This window comes from Phyllopteryx taeniolatus, chromosome 12 (assembly GCF_024500385.1).
Source record: "Phyllopteryx taeniolatus isolate TA_2022b chromosome 12, UOR_Ptae_1.2, whole genome shotgun sequence".
Classification (NCBI taxonomy): Eukaryota; Metazoa; Chordata; class Actinopteri; order Syngnathiformes; family Syngnathidae; genus Phyllopteryx; species Phyllopteryx taeniolatus.
In genome coordinates this window covers 12,966,550-12,983,852 of record NC_084513.1, presented here as the reverse complement: position 1 = coordinate 12,983,852, position 17,303 = coordinate 12,966,550, and the positions used below count along the sequence as shown (strand labels likewise).

Below are 17,303 nucleotides of genomic sequence, written 5' to 3'. Positions count from 1 at the left end.
TCAACAGTCCCGTCCTACCTTGGTGCTCCACAGTTTGACTGTCCAGTCAAAAGACGAGGTCAAAAAGAGATGGGAGAAGTCCAGCGGCCCAGCGGCTGTGTGGCAGTGGATGCCTGTGATGGGCCCGGGGTGGCCCTCGAACATCTCGCTGATGCCTGCTTTGCTGTGGAGCACGCAGAAAGAGAGCGCGATAACACCAAGTGTACCAAGATGCTGTTTGACAAGTTTGTTTGATTGAGAAAATATTTTTTTATACACTTATTGTCACATGGGTCCTCTGGATGCTCACTGAGCTGAATAGATATGCTAAAGTCTCGTGTAATGTTATGCATGATGGTGGCGTAACAATATTTGTGCGCCTTATGCAGTATATTTTTTTTCAAATTCCTATTTTTATGACTCACAGGTCATTTCAGAGGTTCCACTGTATTTAAGGCATTGACTTAAATCCAAAGTGCCGATAACTCCCCTGCAACACGTATTGCAGAGCAATTATCCAACTGAAGCTCAGATAATTAACACAGAGCGGTAAATACTCAGCGTGAGAGATGCTTATGCATTATTAAACTGCAGTGACAGTATCATGCTATTGTAAATGAGGTGGAAAATGATCGGGCCAATTACGGAGGTGTGTGAGCCGAGCAACGATCACCTATCGGCGGTCTCCCGGCATACTGCGGGACATTTCAATTATTTGGTCTCGGGCTAATACGCATCTCAGCAGGGGCTCCGCCTTAAGCCGCATTTGCACGGGAATCATCCGGTATGAGCAGAGATGTTTAATGGCAGCAGTGTGGATGAGCTTCAGGTTAAATTCCTGCTGGGACGGCAGACTGTAAACTCAGTTTCTCAGTGTTTGAAGGGGAAAAACTGATACACCTCTTCCTTGTATGTGTACCCTGTTAATGTTGAACAAGCTTTATGTGGCCAACTGACAGGCAGAGAAGAAAAACGTGGTCACTTGGCAGGAGTAAAAACCTAAAACAGGAGGAGGTGGATCGTTGGGAGTTGTGTGTTGCTCTGTGATTTTTATTTGACTCTCTGAGTGTTCCATTTTTGGACCTCGAGGCTGCTGATGGACGCACCTTCCATGACGACACGACATGTAGACGGAGCCGTCTTCACTGCCCACCACGAAATTGTTTACATCTCCCAGTGGGAAAGACATGGAGGTGACGGCAATGGCTTTGGACTGCTTAAACACCAACTCCATGCTGTCCTGTGGAAGGGAGAGGCTTATATCAAGACACGTTCAGCTAAAAATAAGAATTAAAAAAAAACTTCATTATTTATATTTGCATAATTTAAATTCAACTGACATTTTATTAAAACAAAATAAATGAACAAATCTTGTCTGACAATGTGTGGTTCCTCGCAATGGGGATAAAATGACAGAGCTAGCCAAGTTAATTTCCTTCAAAGTTGAACACAGTCACTGACATTGACGGCTTTAGAAGTCAAATATCCATGTTAACTGGAAAGAATGGCAGTGAATGAGTTAAAAAAAATTAAGTCTTGCTTGCAGGACGAGTAAGAGCAAATAAAAAGAAAAAAAAGATAAAACCAGTGCTGGAGGCTGAAGAGAAGGAATTTGGTCAAACTGTTTATATGGGATGATTCGGCTGGACAGAAAATGTATGCAACTTCCTTGACTTTAATATGTGTACGCCATCTGATGTCAAACCAGGTTTAATCTGGATGTGATCAAGGTCAGGTAGTTTAAACTGAAAATGAAAATCCTATTGACCATGGTCAGACAATGACACCTGTCAAATATCATCGGATCATGTGGTAGTTTGTTGCACTTATGTCAGCTCTTATTACATTTTGTTCCTTTGGATCGAGATGCATCTGGATTCAATGTTGCCTCCTTTCAACTATTTTGATCCCAGAACGTAGCTGATCACTCATTGATATAACAGACAAATATGTAGTACAGTGGTCTCTGGGTGCTAATTCACTGCCGTGGATGTTTATATTCATCAACTGGAATGCAACCGTATATATTCGTCAAGTCCTGAGTAGTGAGTAGAAGAAAGAAAAAAAAAAAAAAAAAAAAAAAAAAAAAAAAAAAAAAAAAAAAAAAAAAAAAAAATCACACTACAACACTGTATGTATGGTTTAATAAAAGTATGTGTCGCAGTAGCTAGTAGAAAGTGTGTGTTGTAATTATAAGAAAAGAGGAGTAAGTTCATGGAGTGAATTATGAACACTGTGGAAAGAAACCAGCCGTGCAGTTAGTGTAAGGTGTGTTTCATTGTCATAAACTGTAAATAAATTATTTGCCATCAAAAGCCCTTTCTCAGTCTTGTTTTTGTGGTTTTATAGTTAGAGGTGTCACAAAAGCAAAACCTATTAGCATCAACGTCATTGTTTTGCTTGACATGTTTCTTTACACAAAAAGCAAACTTTCTCCAATTTTTTGTCAGAAACTGGTGTTTTTGGTGAAAAAAAAAATTAGTACTCTTTCTTTTGGTAAATTAGATGCTTAAATTGTCACAGAACCCAATACTCTGTGGGTCTTGAAAGATCACTCAAAATGCTCTACAACGCTGACAATATGGGGAACTCTGCTTTAAAAATGGCTGGCAATGAATGAGTTAATGTAAATATTCCACTGAGCACCCACACAGGAAAGTCTCACACACATTGCAGACGTACTTGTGGCTGAGAGAGCATGTCCAGACTCCAGGAGCACATCTTGCCATCAGTGGAGATGCTGATCAGGTTGTTGGCGTTCTGGGTGCCAACCACGTTGACACAGTAAACCGGGTGCTGCAACGACAGCAGCAGCATAATTTAAGAGAACAGCTTGTGACACAAGGCAAAACATCAACTCTAGTTTTAAAAGGTACCGTATGTGCGGCTGCAGACAGGGGTGTCCTCTGCACTGGAGTTCTCTTGTTGCTCCTGTTGTCCCACAGAACAATCTGGCCTGAGTATGTGCCCCCGACCACCACATTCGGGTGGAACTTGGCGAAGGCAGCGGACATAATGGCAGACTGTCAAAGAGTAGAGCAAAGGATTATATTGATATAGAAAGCGTGCACAAAACACACGCTGGATTGATTCCAGCCATCAATGCTGACTCGTCACAACAGGAACAGTTTCAATGATTCTCAGTCAAGTGTGGTACTAGTACCACTAGTGGTACCCAGGCTCCTTCAAGCGGTATGCAAAAGAATCACTGAATTAAACATTCAAGCTGTTACGGTCGCTTAACTTATTTTTTTCTTTTTTTTTTTTTTTTTAAATCTCATAGAGTACTTTTGTTAAGTAATGTTGGTCATTATGGTGGTACTTGGTGTAAAAAAACCATTTGTTCATATTGTTCACTTTAGTAGAATGAGATTGGTAACTAGTACATACACTCATAAGCCATATTTTATATTTATATATATAAATATGAAATGAACTTTATTCTTGTGAAAACTATTGATTCAAAAGTTATGGATTTGTGTAACATTTTGTATTGTAATCCCTATTTACGTGAAAGGAACAAACAAACAAAAAAAGTCTTCTTAAGATAACATCTCAGTATTGACTCAGTTCTTTACCACAACTAGAATAATACAAACATGGTTAAATTAATACACATCAATGCCAATCAAAACCAAACATCGTATTCTTTGCAAAGACTGAATTTTTAGTGCAGCTCTTGTAATGAGCTCATTAGAACGTCGCTAATGAAGTGTGTAGTGAAGCTAAATCAGCTACTGAATTAGCCGTTATTTTGATCACTGATTAATTTGACAATGAAATGGAATTGTTATTTTTTGCTCTGGGTTTCTCGACTACTCTATGAATGACCTTAATTCTGTTGTGGCCAGAAGCAGACATTCATGGATGTCATCTAAAGCTTTGGTGGGGAAAAGCCGGTCGAATTTTTGCCTATCCTCCTTGCAAGATAGTATATTGTTTGACTGAGGAAATAGAGGTGCGATATTAATTCAGTGGCTGCAAGATGTTGTATCAACAAAAATAGTAGCTGTCTCTGGTCGTAACATCAAGCTGCCGTGATGTTTTAGAAATATTTTTTTCCTAGGAGTATGCTAAGGGATCGGGAGTGCATACGTGAACGTGGAGGCCATACACACTACTGAAACTCACAGAGGCCGAATTAGCCAGTGATCTAATTTTTCCACTTTGAGTACACGCGTGCCTTGAGACACGAGTATAATTTGTTCCGTGACCATGCTTGGAACTCAAAACACACAGATCTGAAATCAGCTTTCTACACTGAAATAAATGGAAAGGACAATCCGTAATCTCAGTGAGATGAGTGACTCACTTAACTCAAACTGGTTGAGCCATTCCTACGACTTGGCCGAGATACATTATGATACAAAAACTTTCATTAGTATGCTGCTTTTTCCTCCTTCAAACCAGGAAGTCAGAAATGCAAAAATCATGCCTGGCATGTAGACTGTTTATGGTAAAACCTTGAACGGTAAGAATAGTTTGGTGACTCATGCAAGTGTTAGAGACCTTACCAAACAGAACTAATTTACTTGGTACCACAAAAACACTTAAATATCAAATCATTTTTTGAAAATGTACTCAGTCAAATGGTCGATATGTTGCGTTATGGTCAGTTTCAGAAAATAGGAAAAGGAAACTAAAATGTAATTTAAAACTTCTTTTCATCCATTGCTGTAAATATGAAACATTACATTGCATCATTACATGAGCGTCAGCCTCACAGTTCTGAGGACCAGGGTTCAATCCCCGGCCCCGCCTCTGTGGAGTTTGCATATTCTCCCCATGCCTGCGTGGGTTTTCTCCGGGAACTCCGGTTTCCTCCCACATCCCCAAAACATGCATGGTAGGTTAATTGAAGACTCTGCGAATGGTTGTTTGTTTATACTGTATGTGCCCTGCGATTGGCTGGCAATCAGTTCAGGGTGTACCCCGCCTCCTGCCCGATGATAGCTGGAATAAGCTCCAGCACTCCCGTGATCCTTGTGAGGATAAGCGGCTCAGAAAATGGGATGGATGGATGGACATTGCATCATGATTATGCTGAATTAATTGCTTTACATCGTTTTGTGAGTTGATATTAGTAAATAAGGTAAAAATCTAGAATACGGAAAAATAAATTTTCACAAATTACCTTTCAAATAAATGACAGACTCATTAACATTTCTACCATTGTTTGAGGTTTTAATTCTAATTTAATTTAAAGCGGTTTTACAACTATTGGATGGCGCTTAAAACATTCCACTGTGCAAGGCCACGCACTCTTCTCGCCCTCGTACCAGAAAAGTCTCAAGACCCTGATGGTTATCTTTGTGATGATGACGACCTAACTAAAGATCCTGATCATCAGTCCAAACAAGCAGAAGGCATTGAAAATAGCTTTTTTTTTCATCCCCGGATGAAGAATTTCCATCAACAAGCAGATCTACCAAGAAGCTGCTCATGAGAAGAGCAAAAAAGGGCAAACATACCCTAAAAACTGTTGCTTTAGATGAGCCAAATCATAAGCCTTGACTCAAGTTAACACTCAGGCCCAAGCATAAGAATAATCTGGTAGCATGATGATGTTGAGGATTTCCAGGCTCCAAATTCAAGATTTGAACACAGCTGAAGCTGCGCACTACTAGTCACCAATCCATTAGTTCAAAACACTCCTCACTGATGAGATGATTGAACATATTCTACCGATCTATAGTCTGCTCAAGACTTGGGGATTCCAATCAAGATTAACTGTGAACAAATTGCTGATTTCTTAGCAATCATTTTCTTTATGGGTGTTTTCAACTTCTCACTGCTGGAGTATTGGCAATAGCTGATATCATGCCAAGGAAGAGATTCTAGATTTTATGCCAATTCATTCATTTCAATGATAATCAGCAGTGTGATGAGAGTCCAGGCAGATTTTATAAAATCTGTCCCCTTTTTGAGACACTTTGTGAGCAGTGTCTCTCGATATTCTGCGACATTCTGCTGAGCAAGTTCATCTGGCATCAACCACAACTTGCTACTGTATTAAGGTGTATTGACATTCCCATTATTGCCATCAGCGAGCAGGAACAGACAGTGACAATGCTATGCAAAAACATAAAAGAGCCACAACTCTATATTGTTTTTTGTGACAACTTCTTCAAGAGTTTTAACATGGTTCAACACTTGCATGCATCCCTGGGTGTCTACTGTATTGGCACCGTATGACCAAGTCAGCTTTATTATGTGGCATACTGCTGAAAACAGTGTTACCAATGCTCCAGACATTTTTTGTTCTTTATTTCTTTATAAATTAGCATTTTATTTGAATTTATTTACAGTTTTTGGTATTCAAACGCAGTTCTGCACATTAACCATGAAGCTATATCTCAACAATTCGGTTGAGATCAAGATTTTAAAAACCATGGGGTCTGTTTAATAAAAAATAATAAAAGAAAAGCAAATAAATATTTTTTTCGTATTGCTTTTTTTGTGGTGTGAAAGTTAAAGGGTTAAGTGTGTACCCTTATATACTTTAAGGTGTGTGCAAACCTGAAATTGTAACAATAAGGACTTTTCTGGGAATGTGCGCGGGGAACCTCATCTAAAATTTGTATTCACACTTCTCTTCGGTTGTATTTAGCTGAGCCTGCGACCACATCCGCTATGCATGCAACCAACATGTGGTTCTGCTCAGCCTGTCTTACAGGAGTAGCCTCGAGGCAAGCTGCATAATAAGGTTGGAGAGCATTGGGAGCGCCACTGCAGTTCTCTCTCTCATGCTGCTTGGAACATTATGTCCCTTGTTTGGATGCATATGACAAATCACTACTGCCCCACGCACACTCAAGCTTTGTTGCAATTCTCAGATTCCATTTGAGGCCTGTGCCACAGACTCTTTTCCGGTGCCTCGGGAGCACCTGTGTGCGGATAGATGTGGTGGAGGTGGATGCCAGCATACTGGACTCAAACTATGAATTAACACGCAAGGCGGTGGGGGTTGCGGGGGGTCGTCGTCATGACTACGCGCTTGTCGTGGAGGAAGCCACACGTGTGGATGAGGGGGAGGGAGACGATTATAGTGCTTTCAGTACCTGACAGTGGAAGACGTACTCCGGTGTAGTCTTCTTGTACTTCATGTTCCACACTAAGGCCACGCCATCTGGCTCGTGAGGAGCATCCATGTTGTTGTTGTAGGAGGCAACCAGTAGTTCAGGATACTAAAGAAAGAATGAAATCAGTCAAAAAAAACAGTGGTTAGAAGAATGGGGTGTTGTTGGGTTGTGGGCACGCAGGCTTGACCCCCTGTGGACGCCCGCCCTGCGTCGTGCTGTTGAAGCCCTTTAAAGAGAATCCATTTCCTCAAGATTTATGGCTTCTTTAATTCATCTCATACTTTAAGAAGCCCTGGTTGGGTACTTATTTCAGAACTTGAAATCATAACTGACTGCAGCCTAAGACCCCAAGAATCTTTCAAAAGACCAGCATTACATTTTTTGGGACAAGGGGTATAAATGAACCACTGCCCTTGCCTAAATAAACCATTAGTCTTTCGTTGTTTTGAATAGTTAATGTGAAAAGTACAGTTTGGATGCACAAGTACAAATCAGAAGGCTATGGATTTTTGACTAGGCAGGTAAATACCGTGAACAAATAAAAAGAACTGGCGTTCAATCAGTGTCACAAATCATTGCAGAATCATGCATGAAATAACTCTGGACGCCAAGGAAACAAATTACGCTCTCTGACTAAGCGACAATTTGGGTAGGACATTTCCATTCCTGAGGGACTTGTGGCTCAAAATAAACGCTATTGAACTCAAGCTATGTAATCATAAAGCATTATGTCTGGGAAAAGTTAAGTTGTTTGAACACAGTCAATTAGCTGTAGCTATGTATACAATGAACTACTTCTGTTTGGGCAAAGAAAGTGCTGTGAATGTATATTATATGGATGTTTTTGGACAACTCTTAATCACTTAAGAGTTGGAATACATTTATTTGTTGCCTCTGAGTCTTAATTCTCAATCTTGACAAATCAAGCCCCATTATGTTCCAGCATGATTATGTCCCAGTGCACAAGGCCAAACTTGTGAATACATGCTTGAATAGGTTTAGTGAGGAAGACCTTGACGCCTTTAGGATGAACTAGAACACAGACTGTGAGCCAGACCAACTCGTCCATCGTCATCTGTTAGAGTTGCAAAGGGAATACAAATTCCCTCTTTTCTTACATTCTAGGTCCCTGTAGGTGTATTGGCCACATGCTCTCTCCTTCCAAACTTTTTTCTGTAGTGAACATGAGTTCAATTGTACAAATGAGGGTGAAAAAAAAGAGACCTGTGGTGACCAATCCAGGCAGGTGACAACACGGTGCTTGGACCAGCGTTCATCTGTGAATTGTCTATTCAGTGAAAGTTTTGCCCCACCCTGGATTTCACTGGGAAAGAAATAAGACAGCATACCATTAAATTCTACTTTAAACAAAAAATGTACAAACTCTTGTGATGATTACCCCTCATTCTCCTCCAGGTCGCGGCCACTGTAGTCAAAAAAGAGGTCCACGTGCTCCGACAGAGCCCGCTCGATGATGCGAGTGCTGTGGTCGAAAAAATTCACAAACTCCTCCGAGTGCAAAATCTGAAGTTTCTCTTCCTCGGTCAGCTCGTGGAGGGTCACTGCGCACAAGAGGAACTCGGTGAAAAATGTCACACACAGACACAGGCAACACAAAATTAAACACTCGCATGAGACACAATAGACATCTAACAGCAAACATTTAGCTCATAGGAAAGTAAATAGAAAACCCCAATGTATTTCAATGGACATCATGTGGCTTTTCTCTTGCATCTTTTTTGTTTTTTGCCCTGTTCGGCTGTTAGGTCAAGCAGAATGGAAAATCTGTATCCCTTTTATCCCGGAACAGTTTTACTGTGTCACAGTGGTGTTTTTAAGCTTCCGCTGTGGTATTATAATTGAGGTTTATTGAGAATCAGACTTGATCAGTCGAACAGAACAAAGTTTCTAGAAGGGAGAGAGAAACAAAGACAAAAGACAAAGCACTAATTGTAAACAGGATGAGAGAAGTAAATCATCACATTATTTACAACAATGAAACATTAAATATAAGTGTTGCATGGGGCTGTAGTGCTACACCCTGAGAGGGAAGGACAGGACAAGATAGAACAGGATAAGGACAGGAAAAGAAGCATGCAGGACCAGGGTCATGAACCCGGCTGTACAACTGAAGTGTGGTGGCATTAATTATGTAAATTATAAAAGTGCACAGGACGAGAGTATAAGTGAGGGGATACACAAGCGATTTGCACATTCATGAGTTATTTGTTGCAGTAAGGGGTGTGTGCCCGCGAGGGGGGGGGGGGGGGTGAAATCAGGCCCAGGGGTCCACCCGAGAGCAGCCCACCGGGGCGCCCCGACAACCAGAGGAGGCCCATCATGGTTGCATATTTTTTAATGCGTTATGTAATTCTGTGATGGTTAAAGGAACATTAAGGCTGTCTTTAATTTGTGTATTTAATTGAGGGATGTTTAGATTCTTAATAAAAGTTTCAATTTCTTTTTGATCTGGGTTGTTCAAAGATGCGTATAAGCTGCTATAAAAAATGTTTAAAAATTCATTTCTAACGGCGACTGTGTACAGTTGCCGTTTGAATCTTGAATGGCTGTAATTAATGATTTTTCTTTATTGCGCTGAAGTTGGTTTGCAAGGAATGTTCCCGATTTATTATTGTACTCAAATTAGTGTATCTTAACTGTTGTTGTAGAAAATCTGTTCTTTTTGATAAGATAACATCTAACTGATGTTTTGCCTTTTGAAGTTGGTTTCTAAGCGTATCTGATAAATTGCATATTCTTCTGTGATGTGTTTATTTTTTTCCTCAATTCCATTTTCCAATTTCTGTTCTTGATTTTTCTTATACGAAGAATGAAGAAGAAGTTCGCAGCGGGGTAGAACTTCTCCGAAGTATAATGAGAACTTTTTTTTTTTTTTAGCAACATGAAATACAAGATGATACAGCGGAGAAATCTGTCAAAACAAAACAAAACAAAAAAAAACTGCTTTGTTTTGTCTAGGCAGAATTGTTGATGATGAGCTCATTAAATTGTGATTGATGTGCCAATCAACTATGCATCATCAACAATAGTAGCGTTACCTTCTTCTTCCTCTTTGAGGTCCAGCTTCTCAGTCTGAGTCTCGACTATTGGCTGTGGTGGAGCAACTTCTTCTTCTTCTTCTTCTTCTTCTTCTTCTTCCTCATCTGATTATCAGAAGGTGAATGTTAAACATTTCTGCAGACTGATTTACAAAGCATTATGATCATATTTATAACTTTTAATTAATTATTATAAATGTTGCATTTTTTATAATAATGTAGGAAATGATTATATACAAACAATGTGGTGCCTCGAAAGAATAACAGAGTCCGACACCGATTTTCACCTCTTCTACATGCCCTATTCTCTTCTTTCAATAAAAGCTTTTCCCAGTGATTATGGCCACTGCAAAAGACTTTTGTATCTGATTTTGTATCTCTGCCTTGCATTTGTTAGGTTTTTCAAGTATGACGTCGCCTTTCAAAGAGAAACTGCATCTCAAAAGCAGGGAGGTTGTCATTTGTGTTAAACGGACACAGCACAGCGGGTGTCTTGTTGTCACAGCCAGCCCGTTTTTTCCCAGCTGTTAATGAGACTCCAGCCATTCAAAGGCGAGCCTAGTTGTCAGTGTAACTGTTTGCTCTGTGTCCCAGAAGCTAGTTGGCCTCTTCTAAAGACGACAGGGCAACAGGGCAGAGGGGACCAAGCAGGTGCCCGGGTCCATCCCATTGGCCTGGCCAAATGACGGCATGGTGCAAAGGCAGATGGTGATGCCGGGATTGTCTCGTGCTCTTCAGAGGTGGCATGGGGATGGGCACAGAGGTTTTCCACCCGGCTGCTCCAAGACAAGCCTTCCCCCGCCCCTGAAGGGCAAGCCTGTGTAATTACCATCCAAGCAGGAGGTCCTGAAACTTCTATTCAAGCTTAGATAATGTACAACAAACTACAGGCCAGACCAGCTGGCAAACTGCACATTGGGTTGTACCTCAAAGCGAGTGTTCTTTCAAATCACATCTCTTAGACGGCATATAGTCCATGGTTTGAATGTAAAACAAAACAAAACTATATATATATATATATATATATATATATATATATATATATAGGTCATGGGTGGTTCATACAAGCATTTACCTTGGTCTCATGGCTAATTTTACATGACAGCGCGGCATGGCAGAATTTCCTTCCTAATCTAAATGATAACGTCATCTGTCACTTTGTCGATGAAGTGATTTATCCCCTTTTCCGATGGAGGAAGAAAGAGCTTTAGGGAAGACATTACTGGGTGCACTGATGAGTTTACTGGTTTGAAGACCCGTGCCATTTCAATGTACGGTCATATGCTTTACAACCAACAGGAGAAGGTTAAAATCTTTTTCTTTCAAGGGCCTCAATCAGGCTTAAAGGAAAACAGTAATCACTGTCTTTCAGCCGGACCCGGCAGCACTCGGCAGCCCTTTCCCTGGTGACGCAGCCGAAGCAATCAACCTGCCAGACATTAGGAGCGGATAGACAATCTGAAAATAAAGGGTATAATGCACCTGCCAGCCAAAATGGCCATTTGGAGAAAAGCTAGTGATCCTGGTGACCCCGCTGGGGATGTGTAGAGGGGGATGTAGTGCCTCGCAAAGAGGTGGGTGGCGAAGGAAAGCGGGAGGAGGTACATTGAGAGGGGGTGGGGGGTTACATTTAACAGAATTCACCCGGATCATCGATGTCCAATATACCAACACCTCCTCTAAAAGAGGGTCTTATTACGGCTTTTGCACCACTTTTTTAGGGAGCAAGCGCAAAGCGCTGGGCTTTGAGGGAGGTTGTAAGGTAATGATTGGCCTTACCCCTTGTACAACATAAGGCAAACACAGTCAGTGATGTACAAGAACACAACTAAATGACCTTTGCTCTGAGCTGCAGGTGTCTTCCTCGGGAATCCATACAGAACAATAGGTCTGAAAGCAGCACATGCAAACCACTTTGCAAAGACCACAGGCTTTTACTTTGCAACCTACTTTGCCATCCAGGCTAATCACTGAAGCACACAGTGGGGAAGATAATTTCTTGTTCCCACAAATAAGAGGCTTTGAACCCCACTTTCTTACATGGTGATTCAGTCTTTCAAATGATACAGCTCAACATTTACGGATCAGAATTTTTCAGACTGAACGCATCCAAGTATAACTTAATGGAGCTTGCTTTGTACACTTGGGCCGTCATGCAGGAACAGAAGAGGGTCTTCCACAAACTTTCCCTCAAAGTTGGAAGGAACATTTTAATTCAAGGCTAAGTAAGAGACACTGATTGATTAAAAGGTATGTCCCAAGAATTCTGCTCATACAGTAGAGCTTTGAATAAAAGGAGGTTGATATGGAGCATGTTAATTGATGAAAAAGTGGTGCTGTACAGTCACACAGACAGTAAGGGTGCACCAATGCTAGGTAAATCACAACCGTATTGCAAAGGAAGTGCCTACCCATGTCTCTTCATACAATAGGTATTTAATCATTAAGTGCATAAAAGCCAACTAAACTCTAAAGTGGCACTTCAGATGAGAAGGCCAACTAAGGGCTTTTGTGATTTGAAGTTGTGAGCTTGCTCTGAATCGACAGTGATTAAAACAATCCCATTCCATTAAATACTGGATTGGCTAAACTGCTGTACATACTTATAAGCATGACAAGCCTTTTGTAGCACTGCACCAGACCAACCACCCTACACCACCACCCCATTACCACCTCACACTCCAGCAATACATCTAAGTCAGTAATTACAGCCTCTTGTTGAAGAGTGCATCCTGATTCTGCGTATTGTAACCCCCTCCTTTGGGAATGCAATAACAGAAATTTACCAAGCTGGAGGTATTAATTGGTAAATCAATTCAAAATCTGCCAAGAGATGAAACAGCATTTATTTAAAACAGACTTTCAATTTTTCTGTCTTACTGAATCTGGAAATAAAATAGAAAAAAATCCCTGTAAAATATAAATAAACGTCTTTTAAATTTGACACACCACAGAGATGAGTGTTGTTAACAACTGTGCCAAATGTGAACGAGTATATAAAACAAGGTTTCAAAACTGTGGGGAAAAAAATAAAAATTTTAAAATGAAGCAGTTTTCTCCACTCTCGAACAATGTGGTGGGTGCCTGCTGAATGCACTGAAACCACACCCCGCTCAACTGTCAATCAAATAACCACACCCCACTCAACTGTCAATCAAACACTGAACCACTATTACAACCTGGAAAAATGAATGCTATTTCATCTAGCATCTTTCCTATGCCTCCATATTTCTAAATGTTTAAACCCCGAAATATATACGATTAAAGCCTCCGGTAGTTGGACTATATCCCACCGGGTCGTCGCGGGGCTTTTCCATACTAAAGCGAAGACTCTGTCCACTCAATGGCTGTCACGTTGAAATTTTTACTTTTTAAGTTCTCTCGCTCTTTCACCTCTCTCTTCATGATGCGCATGCACTCACAGCTGACTTCGAGGTGCTGTAAAGCAGCCACGCCAGCCGACTATCTAGCTGAAGGAAAAATGCGTTTTCGGAGTGTAGGAATAGCTATCTAGCTAATTGCACATCACCATTGTGCCGGATAACTGCTAATGCATACAAAGGTATCAGCAACTCTATAGTGTGTCACAAGGCACCGTATTAGCCACACCCAAAAAAAAAATAAAGAATTGGGGGGGGGACCAAAACAAACAAAAAAAACCTCAGAAAAACTGAAATGGTGAAAAATTGTTTAACACTACTCTATATCACCACCAATTGAGTATTACATACTTAACAGAGCAAATAATCTATCGCAGCTCGATTATTCTGGATGTCTGGTAGTTAACAGCCTTGCACGTTTCCAGCAATTTTCTTCAAATATGTATAATACATGTAGGCTTTACACGATCAGGATTTCTGTGGCCGATCACAGTGTTTAAAAAAACGATAACCGATCCGATCACAAGATGGAGCACTGTGTCTATATAAATGACCTGTTCCTTTACTTTATATACTTGTGTACTTAATTGCTCAAAAAATTATATTTACAAAAAGTAATGTATCTTTGTTCATCTATTTATGCCAGTGAGGCAGCAAGTACATACAGTAATTAATGTCTCCACTTTTTGTGACATTTTTGTTTGTTGGTGTGCCGTGAGATTTTTCAATTGTAAAAAATGTTCCTTGGATCCATAAAGGTTGGAAATCACTGCACTAGTCAGATCATGTATTCTAATCAGTCAGGTCAAACCGACATTACAACATGACAGAAATAATAGGTGCTAACTTACTGTAATTAAATTATTGTAATTAAATTACTTCACCCACACTAAAACTTTAGAGCATGATTCGACAGAACGCCGGTACAACCATTAGTGCTAGCAGTAGGTTGCTAGGCTACATAACGTTTTGTTGCCTGCTTGCGAGTGGTATCATATTAAAAGTAAGTGAAAATACCTCAAGCAATCCTTAAAAGAACGCCCTCTCCCGAGCACTGGTGACCACCAACAAACGTTTTCCCCCATTTTGTTCTTATTTTATTGCAGTAGTCTGACATAGTGCAATTGTGAAAGAGCAAATTTGTCTTGTCGTCTGATCTGAAATTACGTGTTGTCTGTCTCACACCGCCAACGTTTTTTTTTGTTTTTTTAAAATAACTTTATTGGTTGTCAGATATTTACAGCACTATGTCAAAAGACACACGACAAGGCTAAAAAAGAAACTAGCGTTTGAATTCAAATATACTGTACACAATGGCGACGCGGAGTAAATGTCTTTTGCGGAATTATGACAAAGCCGATCCACCGATCAGCATAAAATGCTAATTATCGGCCGATACCGATCAGGTCGATCAGAGCAGTCTAAATATATGTAGAAACAAATCTACGAATTTACAGAGTCCTTAAGTCATTTGAAACGAGGCAGCTTTGTCTAGGGATTGTCTGGCCAGTGACACTACTTGTACAAACGCTCTCTCCTTGACTGTTGCTCGGTGATGTTTCAATCCTAAATTTGTTATTCCTTTCTCAAAGCAGACTTGCACTCAAGATGGTGGGAATTCTCGTGTGCAGGGGGCTTCCTCTATAATGCCGCCGCCCGCTGACCTTGAGAGTGCCGCCATGTCATGTTACCTCCTTTTGACAACATGATAAATCGCTCAATCAGAAAACAGGCCTGACGCTACACTGCACATCGAAATGCACAGAGGGGAGCGAGCGAGTGCCAAGGTGGATGCTGGCCTCAGAAGTGATGGCGTGAAAATGCACAGTGTCACCAAATGTGTTTTGTTATGTGCGCCGAAGGGAGAAGACAGGGAAGCATGGGAGTTGATGGAATGATTACACAGTGGCGGCATGGCGAAGCCGTTTCGTGCTGAACAGCTGGCAGAGCCCATCGTTGTTTAACAGGGTTTTACTATGCCTATAAAGAGTCCAGAGTAAAGAGTAATGTGTCTTTCAATAGTTCTGCTGAGAAGGGGGGGAAAAAAAAAAACACTAAATGATTTTTTTTTTCTCTCTCGCTGGGCCACCTCAGTTTTCTACACTTGACCTATCAGCCACAGATGATGTGTAAACTGTTCAAAATCCTAAGCAGGCTTTCATGAATGCTGAAAAGGATGTGTTCAATGATGCTGGTGAATCAAGCAGAAAGCGAAAATGACAGACTTGCACTAGATGGTGTATTTTTAAGACCTGTGGATAGTTCGGACGCCTCTTGGAGAGGACGAGAGGGGGTGAAAAACAGGAATTATCAAGAAGTCAGCTGAGCATGCGCTTCGCTAGCTGTCATTATAAAAAACAGTCAACTGCATATTTAATAAAACGTGGTGAAAATGTGGATACCAGAGAATTCCCAAATATTCTTATTGGCAAGAAAGCCTCAGTATGGAAACAAACATATCGCCATGCTTCATAGACATTTAACTGATTGTATGCTCATTCCTTATCTTCCTTACCAATCTTATTTCTCCTTCCTGTCATGGTTTTCTCATCCTGCTCATTAATTAAACCAGTTGGATGCAGAGCTGCATGTAGGCCTGAGGGGAGTGGGAGTCTGAATTTAATCTTTAAACTGATGTCGAGTGTTTCCTGGGCCTCATTTTTCCCGTTTACTTTCATCTCAGTGCTTGCTCACAATCACTTCCGGCACATACTTGCGCGCTCATTTGAGACAAGTCGATTGTTGTGTGTTCTTTCTTTAACAAATACAACTAATTGCTAATGGACTACTTAGGAATAAAATACTTGCTATTCTATTATTATTATTATATTCTTATTATTATGCGATCATTACGTCGAAACTCGCTTTTTGCTGCAGTAAAAATACGGATGGATGGATCACTGTATTATTAATCAAGAATAACTCTCTCTAATTTTGCTAACATGGCTCCTACTTCACCTGCCCAGAAGGTATATGTTATGCAGGTAAAGTGGTATCTGTGTCATTGCATCAGAGCATTTTTTACAACATACAGTGTTGGTATTTGTACTTATTTTTCTTTTTTTATGTTCTCTCTATCTATTTCCATCCTCTTAGAGAGGTTTATTGGATTTTTTTTTCCCACATTAGAGCTGAAAAAAATTTATGTAAAGATGATGGATGCATTTTAAGTCCATTTAGCAATGCAATCCCAATAATATGCACAAAAACAACAACACTTCCGCACATTACCTTCTTTTTGCTGTGTCATTGCAGGTGTCTGCGTTTCTTTTGTATAAGATACAGTCTCACGTGGAGGGAAGTCCACCTGAGTGACTTTGGCCATTCCCAGTTTCGAAGTGCCCCGCCTAAAAGCAGAAAACCATCAAACACTACACAAGCCAGAACAAACAACAGAAAACAATCTCATTCCCTTACCAGAGAAATCTCAGATGGAACTGCAAGCTTCTCATTAGTTTTACAGCCAATGTTAAAATTATCATACCACTTGTAAATACACAATTTGTTGATTAATTGAGTCATGACAAGTATCATGCCATAGATTGAGAGAAGGGAAAATGACCAGGAAAGGAGAGAAGAGAGTGTCCAGTACCCCAGCTCAGAATCAGAGTGAAGCTGAAGAGTGGACGGGTCAGAGTCCCAGTGCAGAGTCCTGGTTAGTGTCACATCAACAAGGCAGCATTAGTGAAAGACACGGGCCAGCACAAACCAGGAGAGGAAACACAGTTAGCATCATGGTGTAACATGCACATTTACAAGGCAATATTATGGGCACACTGAAAATTTTAAAAAAGAGGGAAAAC

At 40.6% G+C, this 17,303-nt stretch overlaps 1 protein-coding gene across 3 annotated transcripts in view; it reads right to left on the bottom strand.

Moving 5' to 3' along the window:
- The window catches only part of dync1i2a (dynein, cytoplasmic 1, intermediate chain 2a), a 30,240-nt gene that overhangs the window by 5,362 nt on the left and 7,575 nt on the right, over positions 1–17,303 (bottom strand). For 2 of the 3 annotated variants that reach the window (XM_061791660.1, XM_061791658.1), the window contains exons 5-14: positions 17,093–17,152; positions 16,732–16,847; positions 10,121–10,225; positions 8,461–8,623; positions 8,286–8,385; positions 7,041–7,166; positions 2,856–3,002; positions 2,662–2,775; positions 1,086–1,219; positions 19–163 (exon numbers count right to left, since the gene is read on the bottom strand). In XM_061791660.1, coding sequence (XP_061647644.1) covers positions 19–163; positions 1,086–1,219; positions 2,662–2,775; positions 2,856–3,002; positions 7,041–7,166; positions 8,286–8,385; positions 8,461–8,623; positions 10,121–10,225; positions 16,732–16,847; positions 17,093–17,152 — 1,210 coding nt within the window. The remainder of the gene's footprint in view (positions 1–18; positions 164–1,085; positions 1,220–2,661; positions 2,776–2,855; positions 3,003–7,040; positions 7,167–8,285; positions 8,386–8,460; positions 8,624–10,120; positions 10,226–16,731; positions 16,848–17,092; positions 17,153–17,303) is intronic. The other variant, XM_061791659.1, reaches the window with a different exon arrangement.